The 22,250-nt window shown below is 41.8% G+C and overlaps 1 protein-coding gene across 1 annotated transcript; it reads left to right on the top strand.

The window, feature by feature from the left end:
• The first annotated feature begins 269 nt into the window (after positions 1 to 269).
• Positions 270 to 20,661, top strand: afg3l2 (AFG3-like AAA ATPase 2). The gene is made up of 17 exons (XM_064992107.1): positions 270 to 525; positions 3,900 to 3,999; positions 4,161 to 4,241; positions 5,975 to 6,102; positions 6,912 to 7,064; positions 7,254 to 7,328; positions 7,449 to 7,573; positions 8,412 to 8,688; positions 8,988 to 9,125; positions 10,004 to 10,157; positions 11,330 to 11,437; positions 11,787 to 11,912; positions 14,357 to 14,467; positions 15,573 to 15,688; positions 18,102 to 18,302; positions 19,611 to 19,805; positions 19,928 to 20,661. Exons 1-17 carry the CDS (start codon positions 424 to 426, stop codon positions 20,162 to 20,164), a joined length of 2,427 nt encoding a protein of 808 aa, XP_064848179.1. The 5' UTR covers positions 270 to 423; the 3' UTR covers positions 20,165 to 20,661.
• Positions 20,662 to 22,250: the final 1,589 nt, after the last annotated feature.

The following is a 22,250-nucleotide window of genomic DNA, read 5'->3' as shown; positions in this document are numbered from 1 at the left end:
CAAGGAATCTTGTCTATGAATGCTCTGTCTACACAGGCCCCTGAGCCTGTGTAGGGATGTGATTTGTTTTATCACTGAAGTGGGGTGGGGCTTTTTTTTTAAATAAATGTTATTTTTGTATTGTATATGATGGTGATATTATAACCCTCCTTTCCCGCAATGGGTTTTCTTTTTCTTCTGTTCACTACCAGAACAGTAGGTGGCGGCCATAAACCAAATAGGTGTAGTCTGCCGTAAAAGAACAAGAGAAGCGCTGCGTCATTACGTCATGTTGAAGGGAAAAAATAATGGCGGCTCTTGTTATGGGATGGGATAGTGCATGTATGAGATAAGTCTTCAAAACATTTTTTTGCTTGGTGATAAATCTTTATGAAAAAAAATTAATCCGTTAGAATAACCAAGGTGTCAACGTAACAAGTCAGAATGGCTCACCGCTACCTCCGCTTGTCAAGAGGTGGCAGGAATCTATTCAAAATGTTGCTGCCTCCAAACGTCAGAACAACTCACGTTAACGGTGCACGACTGGTGAGTTGCAATCTAGCTAACGACGTTACACCATCAAAACAAACAGCGCTAGTCGATTCTCATTGCATGACAAGGCATTACGAGTTTGTTTTGGCAATAGGTAGTCTTTACATGTGGTTTGTTTGTAGGAAATCTAGATACTGTCACAATCCAACATTATTTTGCCCAACAAAACAACCTGTCATTCTAGCTAGCGTAACAGGCCTGCGAATGACATTGCCGTGGTTGGATAACACAGGGCGAGATTACATGATGAATTAAATTGTTATTTAACGTTAGCTAGTCAACTATCGCGTGTTAAACTAACGTCACAACATGTCTAGCTATTTTAAGTAACGATATGTATACACCTGTAGTGACTATTTGCATTCGCCAATGTTAAAATACGGACTACGCGTGGTGATTGTGTCCTTCCACACCAGATGCGATCAGGACACGCAGGTGGAAAGATCACAAAGAACTCTGAACGAATTCATGTAATTTGGGGACAGGTCGAAACGCATATGAAACAGTCATGGACATTTAACTAGCTAGCTTGCTGTTGGTAGCTAATTTGTCGTGGAATATATATACATTGGCTTGTTATTTTACTTGAAATGTACACTTGTCCTTTTTCTTGCTGGATCTTTTGTAGAATATCAACCCATTTTGAGTCACACAAAATCGTGTGTTCTCTACTCCTACAGTTAATCCACAGATAAAAGGGGAAAACCCAGTTAGTTAAAAAGTGATCTCTCCTAGTAAGGTCTTCTTTCTATTTTATGTGGTGTTTGCAACCTGCTGGACTGGAGTCTGGGCCTCGTTCATCTTTAATTAAATCATCTAAGCGGGTTTATGCTCCTAAAAAACAATGCGGAGGAAGGACTTGCAGCGCATCGAGCGTCTAAAATAGAACCAAGTTGATAGAACCAAGGTTTATTTTAGCGCCTGGCTATGCAGACGCTCGCAAGCAATTTGGATGAAATTATTGAATAAGATGTATGTGTACGTTTATTTTGCAATGCTTGCACACGCAATGCAGCCAGTGTGGTCAGAATGTTGTTCAACTGACAGTTCAAGGAATTTTTAAGATTTCAGAGCGATCACTAAACTAGCTAATGACGCTTCAGTTTTTTAAATCTCTAATTATTTTATGTTGTAGTGTTACTCTGAGAAATGACAGTAGGCGCACCAACAAAAAATGTAATGGTGCAATATTTCTGAAGTGTATTCCATGACGTTTTCACATGCACTTTCTATACGTAGTACTCAAGTAAAGACAAGTGTTTCTCAAATATTTATATTTTATTCCATGGTATTCAATTGGTAGTTACAGTCCTGTCTAGAGGTCGACAGATTATTATTTTTCAATACCGATTATTGGAGGACCAAAAAAGCAGATACTGATCAATCAGCCGATTTAAAAAAATAAAATAATAATAATAATAAATAAAAATAAAAATATATATATATATATTGGTTTTTTTTTGTTTTGTTGTAATAATGACAATTACAACAATACTGAATTAACACTTATTTTAACTTAATATAAAACATCAATAAAATCAATTTAAATAATGAAACATGTTCAATTTGGTTTAAATGATGCAAAAACAGTGCAAAAAAGTGTTGGAGAAGAAATGAATATGTGTGCCATGTAAAAAAGCTAACGTTTAAGTTCCTTGCTCAGAACATGAGAACATATGAAAGTTGGTGGTTCCTTTTAACATGAGACTTCAAAATTCCAAGGTAAGAGGTTTTAGCTTGTAGTTAATATAGTATTTATAGGACTTTTTCTCTCTATACCATTTGTATTTCATATACCTTTGACTATTGGATGTTCTTATAGGCAATTTAGTATTGCCAGTGTAACAGTATAGCTTCCGTCCCCCTCCTTGCCCCTACCTGGGCTCGAACCAGGAACACATCGACAACAGCCACACTCGAAGCAGCGTTACCCATCGCTCCACAAAAGCCGCGGCCCTTGCAGCGCAAGGGGAATAACTTCTCCAAATCTAAAAGCGAGTGACATTTGAAACAGTATTAGCGCACACCCAGCTAACTAGCTAGCCATTTCATATTGGTTACACCAGCCATTAGGCTGATAGGCTTGAAGTCATAAACAGCGGTGTTTTTGCGAAGAGCTGCTGGCAAAAGGCACAAAAGTGCTGTTTGAATGAATGATTACGGGCCTGCTGCTGCTCAGTCAGACTGCTCTATCAAATCAGACTTAATTATAACATAATAACACAGAAATACGAGCCTTTGGTCATTAATATGTTTGGATCCGGAAATTATCATTTCAAAAACAAAACGTTTATTATTTCAGTGAAATACGGAACCGTTCGGTATTTTATCTAACGGGTGGCATCCCTAAGTCTAAATATTCTTGTTACATTGCACAACCTTCAATGTATGTCATAATTATGTAAAATTCTGGCAAACTAGTTCACAATGAGCCAGGCAGCCCAAACTGTTGCATATAACCTGACTCTGCGTGCAATGAACTCAAGAGAAATTACACAATTTCACCTGGTTAATATTGACTCCTAAACTGGATCAGTAGTTATAACTAGTGATTATGATTGATTGTTTTTTGTAAGATAAGTTTAATGCTAGCTAGCAATTTACCTTGGCTTCTACTACATTCGCGTAACAGGCAGGCTACTCGTTGGACTAGTTAACTGTGCGGTTGCAAGATTGAAACCCCTGAGCTGTCGTTCTGCCCCTGAACAAGGCAGTTAACCCACAGTTCCTAGGCAGTCATTGAAAATAAGAATTTGTTATTAACTGACTTGCCTAGTTAAATAAAAGGTATAAATAAATAATAATAATCAGAAATCGGCACCCAAAAATACCGATTTCCGATTGTTATGAAAACTTTAAATCGACCCATTCCGATTAATCGGTCAACCTCTAGTCCTGTCCCATCGCTGCAACTCCCATACGGACTCGGGAGAGGTTTGGAATCCTGGAATCGAACCAGGTCCTCTAGTGGCACAGCCATCAACTGCGATTCAGTGCTTTAGACCACTGCGCCACTCGGGAGGCCTGTGTGTCTCAATTCTAACTTCTAACACTACTACTTAAATACGCCAATGGCTTAAAAACTAGACCTAGTTGAGCAGTTGAAGGTGTGCTGCTGTTTGAATCGATCAAAATGTTTAAAAGCACGGTGGTGCCCACGGATGGAGTTGAGGAAAAAGTCAATTTATTTAGTGCAACATTATTTTCTCCAAGCATTCTGGTTCTGTATGGCTCATTTGATAGGGCATGGCGCTTGCAACACCAGTGTTGTGGGTTCGAAGCCCTGGATCGTCCATACATAAAATGAATGCATAAAAGCGTCTGCTAAATGGCATGTGTTATGTTGATTGTCATCTTTCATTTTCAAGGTCTCCAGCCAAGCAGACAGCCAGATAGTACTTGAAAGGAGGACTCTGTTTGAACATGTGTTAGGTGCCTATCAAAGACTCTGCTCCAAACCACCAAAAGGTATGTACCTCAACGTTCACTGTATTCATCTAGCAGATTCCCATTCTTTCTGATTATATATAAAACGAAGCATAATATATTTATGGGTCATTAAAATGAGAGAAGTTTTTCATGCTCATTTATGATTTTGTGCGTTCTAAAGTTTGGTGTTCTTACTTCAGGATTTGAAAAATATTTCCCCAATGGTCCGAAGACTGCGCCGAAGAGCAGTGAATCCAACCCAACCAGTGGAGAAGCCAAAGGTCATTTAAACCACTGACAAAATATACTTTCTCGTCCTATGGCGTTAGCTGGCTAAGACCTACTGAACACTACAGTGCATTCGGAAAGTATTCAGACCCCTTCCCTTTTTCCACATTTTGTTATGTTACAGCCTTATATTAAAATCTATTAAATAATAAACAATCCTCGAGTACCCCATAATGACATCACAATACATCACAATACCCCATAATGACATCACAATACCCCATAATGACATCACAATATCCCATAATGACAAAGCGAAAACAGGTTTTTAGACCTTTTGCACCTTTTGCACACGTATTAATGTATTCAGACCCTTTGCTATGAGAATCAATTGAGCTCTGGTGCATCCTGTTTGCATTGATCATCCTTGAGATGTTTCTACAACTTCATTGGAGTCCACCTGCGGTACATTCAATTGATTGGACATGATTTGGAAAGGCACACACCTGTCTGTATTAAGTTCCACAGTTGACAGTGAATGTCAGAGCAAATCTGGAGATGGTTTATCTAAACATTTCTGCAGCATTGAAGGTCCCCAAGAACAGTGGCCTCCATCATTCTTAAATGAAAGTTTGGAACCACCAACACTCTTCTTACAGCTGGCTGCCTGGCCAAACTGAGCAATTGGGGGAGAAGGGCCTTGATCAGGAAGTTGACCAAGAACCTGATGGTCACGCTGACAGAGTTCCTCTGTGGAGATGGGAGAACCTTCCAGAAGGACAACCATCTCTGCAGCACTCCACCAATCAGGCCTTTATGGTAGAGTGGCCAGACGGAAGCCACTCCTCAGTAAAAGGCAGATGACAGTCCGCTTGGAGTTTGCCAAATGGCACCTAAAGACTCTCAGACCATGAGAAACAAGATTCTCTGGTCTGATGAAATCAAGATTGAAGTCTTTGGCCTAAATGCCAAGCGTCACGTCTGGAGGAAACATGGCACCATCCCTACGGTGAAGCATTACTACTGCAGCATTACGCTGTGGGAATGTTTTTCAGCGACAGGGACTGGGAGACTAGTCAAGGTCGAGGGAAAGTACAGAGAGGTCCTTAATGAAAACCTGCTCCGGAGTGTTCAGGACCACAGACTGGGGGCGAAGGTTCACTTTCCAACAGAACAACAACCCTAAGCATACAGCCAAGACAATGCAGGAGTGGCTTCGGGACAAGTCTGTCCTCGAGTGGCCCATCGAGAGCCCGATCAAAACATCTCTGGAGAGACCTGAAAATAGCTGTGCAGCGACTCTCCCCCTCCAACCTGACAGAGCTTGAGAGGATCTGCAGAGAAGAATGGGAGAAACTCAAGGCTGTAATCGCTGCCAAAGGTGCTTCAACAAAGTACTGAGTATATAGGGTCTGAATACTTATGTCAAAGTGATATTTTTTTATTGAATTGTTAGACATTTTCTAAACACCTGTTTTTGCTTTGTCATTATGGGGTATTGTGTGTAGATTGTGGGGGGGGGGAACAATTGAATCCATTTTAGAATAAGGCTGTAATGTAACAAGATGGTGAAAAAGTCAAGGGGGTCTAAATTCTTTCTCAAATGCACTGTATCTGTTGATTAACAAAATGTTCACTTTTCCAGTATTTAAATGAGGTATGTCATCATGTAAATGATACCTATGGAAGCCTCTGTTTACTTCTGCACTACACCAATTCCATGTTCTAAACAGAGGGTTGACTTCGGTTTTAGGCTGAAAACTAATGTGTCTATCTGCCTTCTCAGAGGCCAAGCCAACTACCAATGCACAGAAGGCCACTGGTAGATCTAGTGGAGGAGGTGGGGCCTCAGGCGGAGGAGGAAAAAGGGGAGGCAGGAAGGATGAGTCCCATTGGTATAGCCGGCTACAAAAGGTGAGGATCGACACCTGAAGCCTGGTCGGAAGTTGACTTAATGATCTGGGTATTTGGAGCTAACCAAGGCCTTACCACTCATACCATAATTTTTTTGCACTACTGTTAGCATCATGTCAATGCTAAACTGTTGTAAACAAAACCCAACAAGACAATTGTTAGAGGAATTTAACTCTGATATGTTCATTAACCAATTCAATTAAAACACTCCGTGTCCGTTTCTAAGAATTTGTAAGATACTTATTTGCATAAAATGGACGGAGACCAGTCTCAAAATTAATCAGTAGCGTTTATTTTCCGAGAGCTCTCCTCATAATACCATGTACATTAGTTTATATACCTCACATTTCGTCATAAATGTCTCTCCTCCTCTGATACAATGGCAATACAGTTCACAAACCTTCCCACATTGTCTGCCACCTGTTAAACAATCTACGACAAGCCCAAGGTCTCTCCCCTCCCTGGGTAGAGACAGAATGTCCTGTAAGGAACACAGCATTCCAGCCGGTCTGACGATAGCTCCATTCGTTTCTCACAAGGAACAGAAAGTCCTTGTTCTAATTCCTGACTAAAACTACACACATTATATTCTGTATTATGATTATAATAAGATTCATACATCCATACAGTAACATAGTAGTGTTCTGTTTAGTTCTAGTTCTAGTTTAAATGTATACTTCATTTAGTCATTATTCATAAAAATCCCTTAACAACAATATAGTGCACAGTACAAACAGAGCAAATGAGACAAAACGATACAATGAAATCAGTTGTTATTTCAAATTCTTCCGCAACGTGTTTATCCTTAGGGTGACGTGCCATGGGACGATAAGGAGTTCCGTATGTACTTCCTGAGTGGGGCTGCATTTTGGACCATGGTTACATATTTCTTTTTTTTACGGGAAGGCGGGAGAGAGGTCACTTGGAAAGACTTTGTCAATAACTACCTCTCGAAAGACGTCGTAAGTATTCTTTTAGTATCATCGATAGGAAAATGGTGTGTAATTTTGAACAATATAAAATCGTGTGTTAAGGCTCGAGGTTAGATGTTCGTTTTGCTTGATGTATGGTGTGAATCTGATGATTTGTCCACTGCTGTTGACCATCTCACATTCGGAGACTTGAATTTGGATCTTTCTTTTTCACTCTAGGTTGACAGATTGGAAGTAATAAACAAGCGCTATGTGAAAGTGGTATTTACACCCGGAAAGACTCCAGTTGATGGAGTAAGTTAAATATTTGTACCCATATATATATATATATTTTTTTTAAATGTTATGCATGTGTTCTCTTCCTCACTTGTTAGAACAAAGGTAGTAATGAGTGGTTTATATTTTGGTACCCAGCAATACGTGTGGTTCAACATTGGCAGCGTGGACACGTTTGAGCGGAACCTGGAGACTGCTCAATATGAGATGGGTATCGAGGGGGAGAACCGTCTGCCAGTGGTGTACTCCGCTGAAAGCGACGGGTAAGTTGGACACCAAATGGATTGAAATGGGAAGAGATCACCTTAACCTGTTATGGCTGTTGTCCCTGTACAGGGATCAACATCAGGGAAATTTCAGAGTGACAACTAAAAATACAATTTCGTAACATTAAACATTCTTGAAAATGCAAGTGTCTTACACCCTTCAAAAGATTAGAATCTTGGTAATCAAACTACGTTTTCCAATTTAAAATAGCTATTACAGAGAACAAATCCCATGCTTTTGTTTGAGAAGAGCAATCAAGAACAGAAACATTTTCTGACATGACAGTTTTTACACATTTACATCTGAAGGTAAAATTATGACTTACATTCTGATATCTTGCTCTTATTTCTCTTCCTGAGTATCCCATTGATCAAATGAAGTGCCGTTTTCTTTGATAAAATCCATTTTTATAGCCTAAATCTAAACATTTTGTAAACTATTTGTGCAGTGAATTCCATCTCTATCAATTTCTTACGGAGCATTTGGCGTGATTTGCCCCTGTAAACAATTGTTTACATAGTCTGCTGAAAGCGACGGGTAAGTTGGACACCAAATGGACTGAAATGGAAAAAGATCACCTTGAGAAGAAATGCTCCTTTTTCCTTTATCGTCGGGAATATTCAAAAGGCATTCGCACATCCGAGCCATCTAATTTGCAGGTGCATGGCAACAATTGAACAAGATGAAGGAAAAAGGAAACCTGCACACTGCTCTTGATAGTATCGCTGATATTTAATAAGCTTTACGTATCGGCCTTCGTCAGAGCTTTTAAGGCTTCCGTTAGGAACACGGCCCAGCTCTAATCCCAGTAGCACATCTCTCTTCTCCCCTCAGGTCGTTCCTGCTCAGCATGCTGCCCACCGTGCTCATCATCGGCTTCCTGCTCTTCATGCTGCGACGGGGGCCAGCAGGAGCTGGCCGACCGGGAGGCCGGGGCATGGGAGGACTATTCAGTGTCAGCGAGACAACGGCCAAGGTGTTGCGCGATGAGATCGACGTGAAGTTCAAGGACGTGGCAGGCTGCGAGGAGGCCAAGCTGGAGATCATGGAGTTTGTCAACTTCCTCAAGAACCCCAAGCAGTACCAGGACCTGGGCGCCAAGATCCCCAAGGTGAGCCAGCAGGAGAGAACTTTGCTTATAAGGATAAACAATATGTGAAAATTCCACTTAGCTTATCATAGGGCAAGGTGGAGCTACCACCATATTGCCTATACATATAAAAAACAAATCTGATATCATCAGGGGATGGGGCAGGGGGTTATTTCTAGGAGTAAGTAAGCAATGAGCATGTTCCAGAGGGTCGATATGTTATAGCAGTCTTCTGGGATGCACAGCATGACTGCAAAACAGCATGACTGCAAAACCGACATCCTGGAACATCACCCAGGTCATACTCTTCTATGTCACAGGGGGCCATCCTGACGGGACCCCCTGGCACAGGGAAGACCCTGCTGGCCAAGGCCACCGCCGGAGAGGCCGACGTCCCCTTTATCACCGTAAATGGCTCAGAGTTCTTGGAGATGTTTGTGGGCGTGGGCCCCGCCAGGGTAAGTGACAACACTGTGGATCTTGGTGTCAGTATATTTTTGGTTAATGGACATTTCTGATTGATTGCATAATGAATTGTTCATTTCACCATGTCAACTTTTTTTTTTTTTTCATCAAAGCTTAACTGTGTTCCAACGCTCTTTCATTTGAATGTCCACCTGACAAAGGGAAAGAACAACCATCCAATTCTTTCACATCTACCTGCCCAGTAGTGCCTCACCCTGCCCAGTAGTGCCTCATCCTGCCCAGTAGTGCCTCACCCTGCCCAGTAGTGCCTCACCCTGCCCTGACGAGGCCCGCCCGGTAGTGCCTCACCCTGCCCGGTAGTGCCTCACCCTGCCCTGACGAGGCCCGCCCGGTAGTGCCTCACCCTGCCCTGACGAGGCCCGCCCGGTAGTGCCTCACCCTGCCCTGACGAGGCCCGCCCGGTAGTGCCTCACCCTGCCCTGACGAGGCCCGCCCGGTAGTGCCTCACCCTGCCCGGTAGTGCCTCACCCTGCCCGGTAGTGCCTCACCCTGCCCGGTAGTGCCTCACCCTGCCCGGTAGTGCCTCACCCTGCCCGGTAGTGCCTCACCCTGCTCGGTAGTGCCTCACCCTGCCCGGTAGTGCCTCACCCTGCCCTGACGAGGCCCGCCCGGTAGTGCCTCACCCTGCCCGGTAGTGCCTCACCCTGCCCTGTCGAGCCCCGCCCAGTAGTGCAAGATTTATTCAACTTAAAATAAATAGTTTCAACAGTATTGAAAAACCATCCCGTGGCTAATTCCAAATACCCCGGGTATACGGTATATACGCTGTACCACCCAAGCCTATACACGGTGTAACGCCAAAGCCTAATGTACTCTGGGTTTTATTCTCTCCCTGCTTTGTGCTTTCCAGGTTCGAGATCTGTTTGTCATGGCCCGTAAGAATGCCCCTTGTATCCTCTTCATTGACGAGATCGACGCAGTAGGGCGCAAGCGAGGCAGAGGGAACTTTGGTGGCCAGAGCGAGCAGGAAAACACCCTCAATCAACTGCTGGTCGAGATGGATGGTGTGTATCGCTCAGGGACAAATTAACGAAGGGCTCGAGGCAACAAAAAAAATGTATAGTTCATCAAATCCAGCCAATATTTTGCAATGAATGTCCCAGCAAAATACGTAGTCCACTCATTTCGCGCGGTCTGTCTCTACACAGGCCACTGCAGTAGGGATGGACACGGTTATTTGAATATCCGAACATAGTTTAGTATTCAATTACTTGGGAGAGTATTCATTTTTTCTGAAAGAGAAAATAGGAAGTGAAGTGGGGAGATTTTATTCAATGCGATAATGGAATTAAAATTACGGAATTAAGTTGGCTACAATGATCAACCAACATGTCGGCTGTTGTTTCATATGAATGGAGTTGTAGACATTGGACAGGGAGCGCAGTAAAATGGCCTCAATTAGCCATGCTACCTGAGCTGGCTACCTGGGCTGACTGGCTAACTTGGCTGGCTGGCTACTGATTGAAATTATAATTAGATGACTGTTTCTTAATCCTGGTCCGGTAGACCCAAAGTGGTCCACATTGTTTTTAGTGTTTGCCCGAGCACTTACACACCCGATTCCACTAATCAAAGGTTTGATTGTTGATTCGGTGTTTCCCCTGGTATTGGGCGTGGCCAATTGTTTTTATCAGCCAACCTCTTGGCCACAGAGACATTTTGCGGTTTAATTGCTGATTTCCTGCAATTCTACACATCTTTTCATGTGGCTGGGAGAATGTAATGGCATTTTTAAAGCTACTTTCCTGCAATTATCTTTGTTCGTATGCGTGACTCAAACATTATAAAGAAATAACTGGGGGCCCCCTTGCCAAATTTTTGATTCACTCTCAAAGTATTTTTGTTAGTTCTCTAAGATCTAGTAAAAAATAAATATATAGGTTTATCTTTTCTACATACTTTCATGTACATCTACAGATTGGTGTCTGTTTGGAAGCACATTTTCTTAATGATTTTTAGAATATTCTGTCACCAGTTGGATGGGAACCTAGCTACTGACAAGAGCTAGGCCCGCTATTGCTAAATGAATATAGGGGAAACACTGATAATGGAATCAGGTGTGTGTGTGTCACTAGGGTTAAAAACTAAAATATGCACCCCTTTTGGGGTCGACCAGGATTAAGAAACACTGATATAAACAGAATCCATATCACCTACCATTTTTCTCTCTTTCCAGGGTTCAACACGGCAACCAATGTAGTAGTGCTAGCAGGTACTAATAGACCTGACATCCTGGACCCTGCACTGATGAGGCCCGGACGCTTTGACAGACAGATCTACATTGGTACGAGCCCATATTTTTATTTTATCATATGCCCCCGTACTGCTTGGGTTTCGTCCTGTTCTGGTTTAATGTAGTTATTGGATATGGTAAAAAAAGAAAGAAAATATGAATCCACTGTAATAAAGGAAAATTAAAGTTGTACTATGCTTATCTGTTAATGAACCACCATGTAATAGTGAAGCTATTACCACAACATGTCACATATAATAACCTATCAAGGAGCCTGAAATTTGTTTTCGTTTTTAGTAGTAATTGGTCAACTTTTAGTTGATGCTAAAAGGAATGACTGACCAAGATAGGAAACTGTGGAAAAGCTTTTAAACATTTTCCTTGTCATTGTTTTTTGCAGGTCATCCTGACATTAAAGGCAGATCGTCCATATTTAAAGTGCACTTGAGGCCTTTGAAAATGGATGCAGAGATGGACAAAGAAGCTCTCGCCAGGAAAATGGCTGCCCTCACCCCAGGCTTCTCAGGTAGGTTTTTGAGGCACACTGGGGATGCCATCCTAGACAATGGTGTCAGAACTGCCATCATTGGGTTTATAGGCCTAGTTACAATGATCAAACTGTTACCATATTGTTGACACACCATATTCATTATGTCATATACTGCATACCAAGGTTTAAGTTAGCTGGTAATAACCAGCTTTTGCCCATTAAAAAAAATATTTAAAGCTACAATATGTCACTTTTTGGGCGACCTGATCAAATCCACATAGAAATTTAAATTGTAGATCTGTCATTCTCATTGAAATCAAGTCTAAAAAGTGGCAGATCTGTTCTATGTGCACTATTACTGTGCTTAAAGTTTAGTTTTTTTGTACTTTCGGATTTGTGCACTAGCTGAAAATACGATATTTTTGGTTATGGAAAATATTTTTCACAGGGGTACACTGTAGTTGCTTTTATTATTGTTTTAAAACTTTAACTGAAGTTAGGTGAACTATTTGAATTTTAGCAACCAGGAAATGGCGAAGCGATTTCTGCACTGTACATCTTTTAAAAGCCGATAAATGAAATTGTAGCAGGTGAAATTTTGCATACCTTTTATTTTTTATTTTACCTTTATTTTACTAGGCAAGTCAGTTTAAGAACAAATTCTTATTTTCAATGACTGCCTAGGAACAGTGGGTTAACTGCCTGTTCAGGGGCAGAACAACAGATTTGTACCTTGTCAGCTCAGCTCCTTTCGGTTACTAGTCCAATGCTCTAACCACTAGGCTACCCTGCCGCCCCAATCATGCATCCCTATTGCTCGCTTGAGCACTTTCCTCTCACTCCTTGCGCGCTGACTTAGATGCATGCTGCTGAGAGAGCAAGATTGGAGTCTTGGGCTTCTGTTGATGTAAGAGGATGTGATGCCCTTTTCATTGAAGTAAAAAGAAAATTAGAGTATGCCTAAAGTGAAAAGCCTACAAGGGGAATTTCCCTAAAGTTAAGTTTTTAATACGGTAGTGAACAAAGATGGGAAGAATGTTGGCAAGGCCAAATGCAGGCTACTGTGCAACTCGCTATTCAGGTAGGATGCATTTGAACTTTTTTTCTGTATTTATAATTTTGTATTACTATTACTGTATATCATTGTTATTATTGTAGACCTATTTATTAATTAAAACCAGTCTTTAAATATGCACAATGTGTTTTGTTTCATTCTGTTGAGACATTTTCCTTGGCTAAATTAAGTTTAATCTGTTTTTTCTTAATTTTGTGCTCCGTATTTAGTTTAAGATGGGTTGTAAAGTAGGCCTGTTGTAAAATGAATATTAGCATATCACTGTCATTTGTTGAGTACGGTAGGCACTAGCCTTTCTTGGTAATTGCTGCAGTACAGCCTGTTCAATAATTTTGTGAAGGTTTATTAAACCAGTTCGTAAATGTTTTGTTTCAACCTGAGCCATTTTCTTTGGACAAATTTAAGTTCCAACTGTAATGTTTGCCGCAATAATAATATCCTACTCGTATTTTTCCTTATACACAATGGCTTGACTCACCCTAATAAAGTTTAGAAACTTTTGTGAAGGTGTGGCTATTAGCCTGTTATACTGCAGTCCTATGATATGAAGGCATTGCACACCGTCGCACCAATTCAACCCCGACAGTTGGAACTTGAGGTGAGGAAAGAATTGTTTTAGTTACACCAAATCTTAAAATATAATGCTTATCTTCATAATTATAAAAAAAATAAAACTCAGATTTTGAACATTTGCGAAGTAGCCTCCTGTACACAGATATGTGTATGACAGGCGCAGTAGTCTGACAAGGATAATGGAATGTATGTCGGTGTCGTAGCATGCCGCATGGCATCTCTCTCTCTGGCCTAAGCTTCTGTTCCCTTTTCATATTTATTTGTTAAATATGAATATCCTACAGTCTGTATATGCAATGCCCTGCTGCATTTAGCGCTCAAATATCCGACAGCTGAACCGTGAGGTGGACAATTTGTTATTTTAGGAAAGTTTAAAAAAAAAAATTAACACAATAGGCTGTACATTTTGTAATGCTGCACATCGAAACACAAGGATAGTGTTTTTTGATAATGGCTGTTTTTAAGGACAGGTAATTATCTGTTTATTGTTTTGCGCTGGCTGCGTGGGTGGACGCCCTAGATCGTGCATTACAGATCCAATGCTTACAGTTCACCAGTAAAGTGCTCAAATGTCCGTTCAATTTTAAAATTCCTGGTCACTTGTCTGGTGAAAACCCTGCTGCTTACATACATACTGTATAATGTTGCATTTTCCCTGTACATTTTCATATTGATATTTGTATACAAAATAAAATACGAATTTCTGAGGTCTTTCTTACAATGCTCATATAGATTTTTTTTTTGCCTTTCAATTTTAATATGCTCTTTGAAAACTGCTCTGGATGAGGCTGAACTATATAAAAAAAACAACATTTTAATTATGTTTTGTTAGGTGCTGATATTGCCAATGTGTGCAATGAAGCCGCGCTGATTGCTGCTCGCCACCTCGCGGATTCGATCAACCAGAAGCACTTTGAGCAGGCCATCGAACGTGTGATCGGAGGTGAGCACAAGCGCACACATACACAAATGAACACATCCTGATTTTGCTACATACCGTATTAAGCCACTGAATCTCAGTGCTCGAGGGGTCACTACAGACCCTGGTTCGATTCCAGGCTGTATCACAACCGTCCGTGATCGGGAGTCCCGTAGGGAGACGCACAATTGGCCCAGCTTCGTCCGGGGTTAGGCCGTCATTGTAAATAAGAATATGTTCTTAACTGACTTTTTTTATAAATTATTTTTTTATTTTTTTTACTAGGCATTATCATTGTTTACTTTTACCCCTTTTTTGTGGTATCCAATTGGTAGTAACAGTCATGTCTCATCGCTGCATCTCCCAAACGGACTCGGGAGAGGTGAAGGTAGAGAGCCGTGCGTGTTTCCGAAGCACAACCCAGCCAAGCCGCACTGCTTCTTGACACAATGCCCACTTAACCCGGAAGCCAGCCGCACCAATGTGTCAGAGGAAACACCGTACAACTAGACTGTCTCAGCGTGTGCCAGGCCCACCACAGGAGTTGCTAGAGCGCGATGGGACAAGAACATCCCTGCCGGCCAAACCCTCCACTAACTACGCAGGGCCAATTGTGTGCCGCCCTGTGGGTCTCCCGGTTGCGGCCGGCTGCAACATAGCCTGGACTCGAACCAGGATCTCTTGTGGCACAGCTAGCACTGCGAAGCAGTGCCTTAGACCACTGCGTCACTCGGGAGGCCTGACTTGCCTAGTTAATTCAAATAAAAATGTGTAACATGTATTGGCTACTTACAAGCTGAGTTGTCATGACCAGAAAACCATAGATGCAAGGTGCTCTAATTTGACTTCTCTGTCAATTGTAATGTGATTTATTAAATTTCACCTGAAATGTATTCAACTGAAAGTATAATGTATTCTAATCTATATGATCTAATTGAACTAGTGTGGCTTGATGCATCGACGGGACTTTTTCCACAGCAACGAAGATCAAACATCACTGATTACTGACTCCTTCTGTTCTACCTCCTTCATTCAACCTTTCCATATGAATTTGGTACCTCCTTTGTCATGCAGATTGTTTTGATGGTCACACAGGTATGTCAACTACTTTCTGTTGTTGAATGTACAGGTCTGGAGAAGAAGACTCAGGTCCTGCAACCTGAGGAGAAAAAGACTGTAGCTTACCACGAGGCAGGGCACGCTGTGGCAGGCTGGTACCTGGAGCATGCTGACCCTCTGCTCAAGGTAGATCCTAGTCACTACCAACATTCTACCTGCCTCTCTATACTGGTAGATCCTAGTCACTACCAACATTCTACCTGCCTCTCTGTACTGGTAGATCCTAGTCACTACCAACATTCTACCTGCCTCTCTGTACTGGTAGATCCTAGTCACTACCAACATTCTACCTGACTCTCTATACTGGTAGATCCTAGTCACTACCAACATTCTACCTGCCTCTCTATACTGGTAGATCCTAGTCACTACCAATATTCTACCTGCCTCTCTATACTGGTAGATCCTAGTCACTACCAATATTCTACCTGCCTCTCTGTACTGGTAGATCCTAGTCACTACCAACATACTACCTGCCTCTCTATACTGGTAGATCCTAGTCACTACCAACATACTACCTGCCTCTCTGTACTGGTAGATCCTAGTCACTACCAACATTCTACCTGACTCTCTATACTGGTAGATCCTAGTCACTACCAACATACCACTGGTAGATCCTAGTCACTACCAACATACTACCTGCCTCTCTATACTGGTAGATCCTAGTCACTACCAACATTCTACCTGCCTCTCTATACTGGTAGATCCTAGTCACTACCAACATTCTACCTGCCTCTTATACTGGTAGATCCTAGTCACTACCAACATTCTACCTGCCTCTCTGTACTGGTAGATCCTAGTCACTACCAACATTCTACCTGACTCTCTATACTGGTAGATCCTAGTCACTACCAACATTCTACCTGCCTCTCTGTACTGGTAGATCCTAGTCACTACCAACATTCTACCTGCCTCTCTGTACTGGTAGATCCTAGTCACTACCAACATTCTACCTGACTCTCTATACTGGTAGATCCTAGTCACTACCAATATTCTACCTGCCTCTCTATACTGGTAGATCCTAGTCACTACCAATATTCTACCTGCCTCTCTATACTGGTAGATCCTAGTCACTACCAATATTCTACCTGCCTCTCTATATTGGTAGATCCTAGTCACTACCAATATACTACCTGCCTCTCTATATTGGTAGATCCTAGTCACTACCAATATACTACCTGCCTCTCTATACTGGTAGATCCTAGTCACTACCAATATTCTACCTGCCTCTCTATACTGGTAGATCCTAGTCACTACCAATATTCTACCTGCCTCTCTATACTGGTAGATCCTAGTCACTACCAATATTCTACCTGCCTCTCTATACTGGTAGATCCTAGTCACTACCAACATTCTACCTGACTCTCTATACTGGTAGATCCTAGTCACTACCAACATTCTACCTGACTCTCTATACTGGTAGATCCTAGTCACTACCAACATTCTACCTGCCTCTCTATACTGGTAGATCCTAGTCACTACCAACATTCTACCTGACTCTCTATACTGGTAGATCCTAGTCACTACCAACATTCTACCTGACTCTCTATACTGGTAGATCCTAGTCACTACCAACATTCTACCTGCCTCTCTATACTGGTAGATCCTAGTCACTACCAATATTCTACCTGCCCATCTATTTAAAAAAAAAAAAAAACTTTTATTTAACTAGGTAAATCAGTTAAGAACATATTCTTATTTTCAATGACGGCCTAGGAACATTGGGTTAACTGCCTGTTCAGGAGCAGAACGACAGATTTGTACCTTGTCAGCTCGGGGGTTTGAACTTGCAACCTTCCGGTTACTAGTCCAACACTCTAACCAATATACAGGTCATTGTTTTGACCCAGTCGTTTATGCTAATCATTCTATTCATGCGATGTTACTATACTAAACAAATCATTATCATGTACCTAGCTAGCAGAGATTCAATGAGGATGAGCGACAAGAACTTGAATAAATAATGATTTAATAAATATAAAATAGACCGCACTGTGCTGGTTAATTAATTAATGGAGTTCTGAGTGTTTACGGTTATTCGTTTTGCGTTCTTTCTTGGGCTTCTGGCATGGGAGATATTGCATTCGTGAAATGATACATTGTTGCACAGGTTGTAGGTAGATCTACATACAACCGCCAACTGTTGCAAACCAAATGGTGGTATGGACAAATAATGTGTAGATGGATGAATTCCCTGCCTGGGCTGCGAGACAGTGAAATTATGACATTTAATACATGGTCATGGTATGTTGCAGGAGTTGTTGTCCAACCAATCGACATCCAGGATCCAAACACTAATAATTTACTCTACACCGGCTGGCTTTGCTGAGTTGGATGGTTTTTACCATGCATCCTTAGAAAATGTGTTATGTTAATATTGACGGCTTTGTAAAACCGTCAGTCTGACTAGCTCTAGAGAATATATGCATACTTTGCAAGATATTAAAGAGATAGTTCACTTTAAAAAAATAGCCAGATTTAATACTGGGTGACCAATAACTGCCAGGCCCAACTTACCACTGACATTTTGTCCTCTCTCCAGGTATCTATCATCCCCAGAGGCAAAGGGTTAGGCTATGCCCAGTACCTACCAAAGGAGCAGTACCTATACACCAAGGAGCAGCTGCTGGACAGGATGTGCATGACGCTGGGTGGCCGCGTGTCTGAGGAGATCTTCTTCGGTCGCATCACCACGGGGGCCCAGGACGACCTCCGTAAGGTCACCCAGAGTGCATACGCCCAGGTCTGTCCGTCCCCGTTCGTCCCCACCACCACATTTATTAGCATTTTATTGGTGTTTTTCTTTGTGTTTCACAGGGCTAGTACACAATGGGTTTATGATTGGGTAAGACGGTTGTACTAATTTTTATTTTTTATTTTTTATTTCACCTTTATTTAACCAGGTAGGCTAGTTGAGAACAAGTTCTCATTTGCAACTGCGACCTGGCCAAGATAAAGCTTAGCAGTGTGAACAGACAACACAGAGTTACACATGGAGTAAACAATTAACAAGTCAATAACACAGTACAAAAAAGGCGAGTCTATATACATTGTGTGCAAAAGGCATGAGGAGGTAGGCGAATAATTACAATTTTGCAGATTAGCACTGGAGTGATAAATGATCAGATGGTCATGTACAGGTAGAGATACTGGTGTGCAAAAGAGCAGAAAAGTAAATAAATAAAAACAGTGTGGGGATGAGGTAGGTGAAAATGGGTGGGTTATTTACCAATAGACTATGTACAGCTGCAGCGATCGGTTAGCTGCTCAGATAGCACATGTTTGAAGTTGGTGAGGGAGATAAAAGTCTCCAACTTCAGGGATTTTTGCAATTCGTTCCAGTCACAGGCAGCAAGAAGGTGTCTCATGAAGGTGTGTGTGTGTCAACAACAACAACAAAAATAACTGGAATGTGAAGTAGAGTGGATTATCATATGACATTTTGCATTTTATTGAGACAGTAATGAGAGAGATACATTCAAGTGGAAGAGTCTGTGAGAGGGGAGGGCATGAGGATGGACCTCAAGTTTCCGGTGGGGAGAAGCATACACTGAGTGTACAAAATATTAGGAACACCTGGTCTTTCCATGATATAGACTGACCAGGTGAAAAGCTGGGATCTCTTATTGACGTCACTTGTTAAATCCACTTCAATCAGTGTAGATGAAGAGGAGGAGACAGGTTAAAGAAGGATTATATGTGTATGTGTGCCATTCAAGAGGGTGAATGGGCAAGACAATATATTTAAGTGCCTTTGAACAGGGTATGGTAGTAGATGCCAGGCGCATCGGTTTGAGAGTGTGGAGAACTGCAACATTACTGGGTTTTTCACACTCAACAGTTTCCTTGTGTGTGTCAAGAATGGTCCACCAACCCTGGTCTTTTAGGCTGTGAACATGAACCCAGACCATGGTGCCTGCACACATATTTTATATATATATATATTTATATATATATATAATTAAATAAATAAATATACTGAAAATCTGTCTGTTGTATTAGGACGTTCCAATAAAGTGTTACTCTGTTTCTACACCATTATTTTTTACAGATTGTGCAGTTTGGCATGAATGACAAGGTGGGACAGGTGTCCTTCGACTTGCCCCGGCAGGGCGAGATGACCCTTGAGAAGCCCTACAGCGAGGCCACGGCACGCCTCATCGACACGGAGGTACGCAATCTCATCCGAGAGGCGTACGAGCGTACCCACACCCTACTGGCTGAGAAGAAAGGCGATGTGGAGAAGGTACGTGTGTTGGTAGGACATAAAAACACTTACTCGTAGGCTTACACTGTCTCACACAGGCACACAAGTAAAACTTAAGCCAAATGTAATAATACATTTACCTTCAATGGTTGCCTGGTCAGGTGGCGCAGCGTCTGCTGGAGAAGGAGGTGCTGGACAAGAAGGACATGGTGGAGCTCCTGGGGCTGCGGCCGTTCGCTGAGAAGTCCACCTACGAGGAGTTTGTGGAGGGCACGGGGGGCATGGATGAGGACACATCCCTGCCTGAGGGCCTCAAGGACTGGAACAAGGAGCGAGACAAGGAGGAAAGCACAGAGGAACAGGTGGCCCGACAGATCTCCGGAGGGATGCCCTTCTAACGGGGACTGCTGAGCCTCACCGATGGTCGTTTTTAGTACGAGGCTGTACTGAGAAGGATGTCAGTAAAACCCCACCTAAACGTTACCTGACTGAACCATGCCCAGGATCCCTCTGATTGGTCAGTTGCATCCATTGCAATGGTCTGGGGGTGTATTCAGCGAAATGAAACATTCTGAATGTTGCAGATAAAAATGTCATACAGGAGTTAAAAGTTCTGTCATGGTTAGAGTAAACAAAATATATCAAATTTTGTTGAGGGGGGGGTTATTATTTTGGATAAAGAAGACACTAGGCCACACATCTAAAACTAAAAACTATGTAGAAAATATAATAGACCATTTTATTTTATATAACTTACCTGTTTCTGGCCCTCAAAATTGATTTTGACAAACAAATCGGTCATAATAAAAATAAATCTGAGCCAAAAAGTTTTGCCGCCAAATCTTGTGTGTGTGATTTAACCTGTCATTAATAAAGCTATGTATTCCCTATTCAACATGGAGGAATAAGCATATCTGTTCACCACCAGAATATTTGAGCAGTTGGAAATCCCACTCATCGCTCACAGAGCGGGGTCACCACTCTGGCGATCATTATACTTTCTCCCGCTCCACCCAAAAGCAAATTGCCGCTCCAAATTTGCTGCATTTGTTTAGTTTAAAACAATATTTTAAGTTATACCCCATCTACTTTTGTGACTATGTACCATTTTTGTTTTGAAGTAGGCTTCAAGAAGTTTCAAAATTTCAACAACATGTCAAAGGCTACTGAATAAGAACCGACCTGATGATATGCGACCACTGTGTTAAAAAAAAAGTGTTTCTCTCATCTCTTGATGGTCAGGTAGGCTACTTCAGTTGTAACTGTGGCTCTGTAGTGCTCACATTTTACAGTTGATGGACAACTTTTAACACTTAAATGGAATCTAAACATCTCTGTTGCTGCTACGTGAGCTCATTCATTGTCGTGCCATCAATTACACAGGCTGTGAACTATTTCTTAGTCGACTCATATCACCATCTCCGAGGATTAGTAGTGGAGGGAGGCTAAATAAAAACACAAGAATAGGCCTAATTTAAAATAACAGTGGTGAAGGACATTTTTTTTAATGCTGCTCGTGGCTGAGCAGTACCGGAACAAAATTGGAGAGAGATAGAGAGAAGGCCCCGACCATTTAAAAAAATATATAAAAAAAACAAAACATTTTTGATCCGCTGCTCGCTCCAGCCAAATTACGCACGTTCTCCTCCTTCCTCCACTCTGCTCACATCCTCTGTTTTACAAAGTACATTTCTGTCTAGATGTTCTGTACCCCCACCCAGCCTGAACACGCCCCAGAGAGACTGACTACAGTGCTCTTTTCCAGGGATTGGATGGGAGCACTGCCCTTGATCTTAAGGCCCCCTTGAGTATAAGGCATGATGAGTGGGAGGGGGAGACTTAAGTTTTTGTATACTTCACAACCCAGCCAGTGTTTAACTATGGATTACTTCAATGACCGAAAAAAGAAAAGAAATGTAGAATCCGTCTGGCTTTGTAAAGAACGTTCACAGAAGTGTAGCTTGGGGTTGTTTCCTGGTTTGGAAAAGAGGATTGTACATGAGTTGTCAAAGAAAAGGTTGCTGTATAGATTTTGAGTAGATGACAAAATGACTGAAATACTCCAGACTGAAATGTAGAAGAACAAATTAGGTTCAGGAAATAAAGAAATGATGCTTTGCAAACCCCCCCCCAATTAATCTTTACTTCTGTGAAGTGGAGTCAAACTCAAACTGATTGAAATATGTGATGATCACATGTCTATTCAGGACTATCCAATTCGTATTCTTACCGAAAAAAACTGACCAGGGCGATGGTGAGTGATTTTTAAAAACATGCAACTGAAACCAAGGTTAGAACAGGAAAATGAAAAAGTAAACGCACTGAATAAAGACGCCACTGCAGAAAGATACCACATACACACACGGCATACTGTACACACTGTACACACTGGGGGAAACAAACAAAGTTATGCATCACTAAGACCTGCCAACCTGCACGCATTTTGTGTACCATGCACGCAATCTGAGGTAGAGGTACGCTGGT

This window comes from Oncorhynchus masou, chromosome 17 (assembly GCF_036934945.1).
Source record: "Oncorhynchus masou masou isolate Uvic2021 chromosome 17, UVic_Omas_1.1, whole genome shotgun sequence".
Taxonomy (NCBI): domain Eukaryota; kingdom Metazoa; phylum Chordata; class Actinopteri; order Salmoniformes; family Salmonidae; genus Oncorhynchus; species Oncorhynchus masou.
Note: the sequence above shows the minus strand (reverse complement) of the source record. Positions and strands in the feature narration are given on the sequence as shown.

Bases quoted from the DNA above. Each gene is read 5' to 3' on its own strand.
- afg3l2 (XM_064992107.1), top strand. From the start codon at position 424: ATGGCTCACCGCTACCTCCGCTTGTCAAGAGGTGGCAGGAATCTATTC. The intron at 6,103-6,911 runs GTGAGGATCGAC...GTTTATCCTTAG, and splicing joins GGTATAGCCGGCTACAAAAG to GGTGACGTGCCATGGGACGA. The intron at 10,158-11,329 runs GTGTGTATCGCT...CTCTCTTTCCAG, and splicing joins ACTGCTGGTCGAGATGGATG to GGTTCAACACGGCAACCAAT.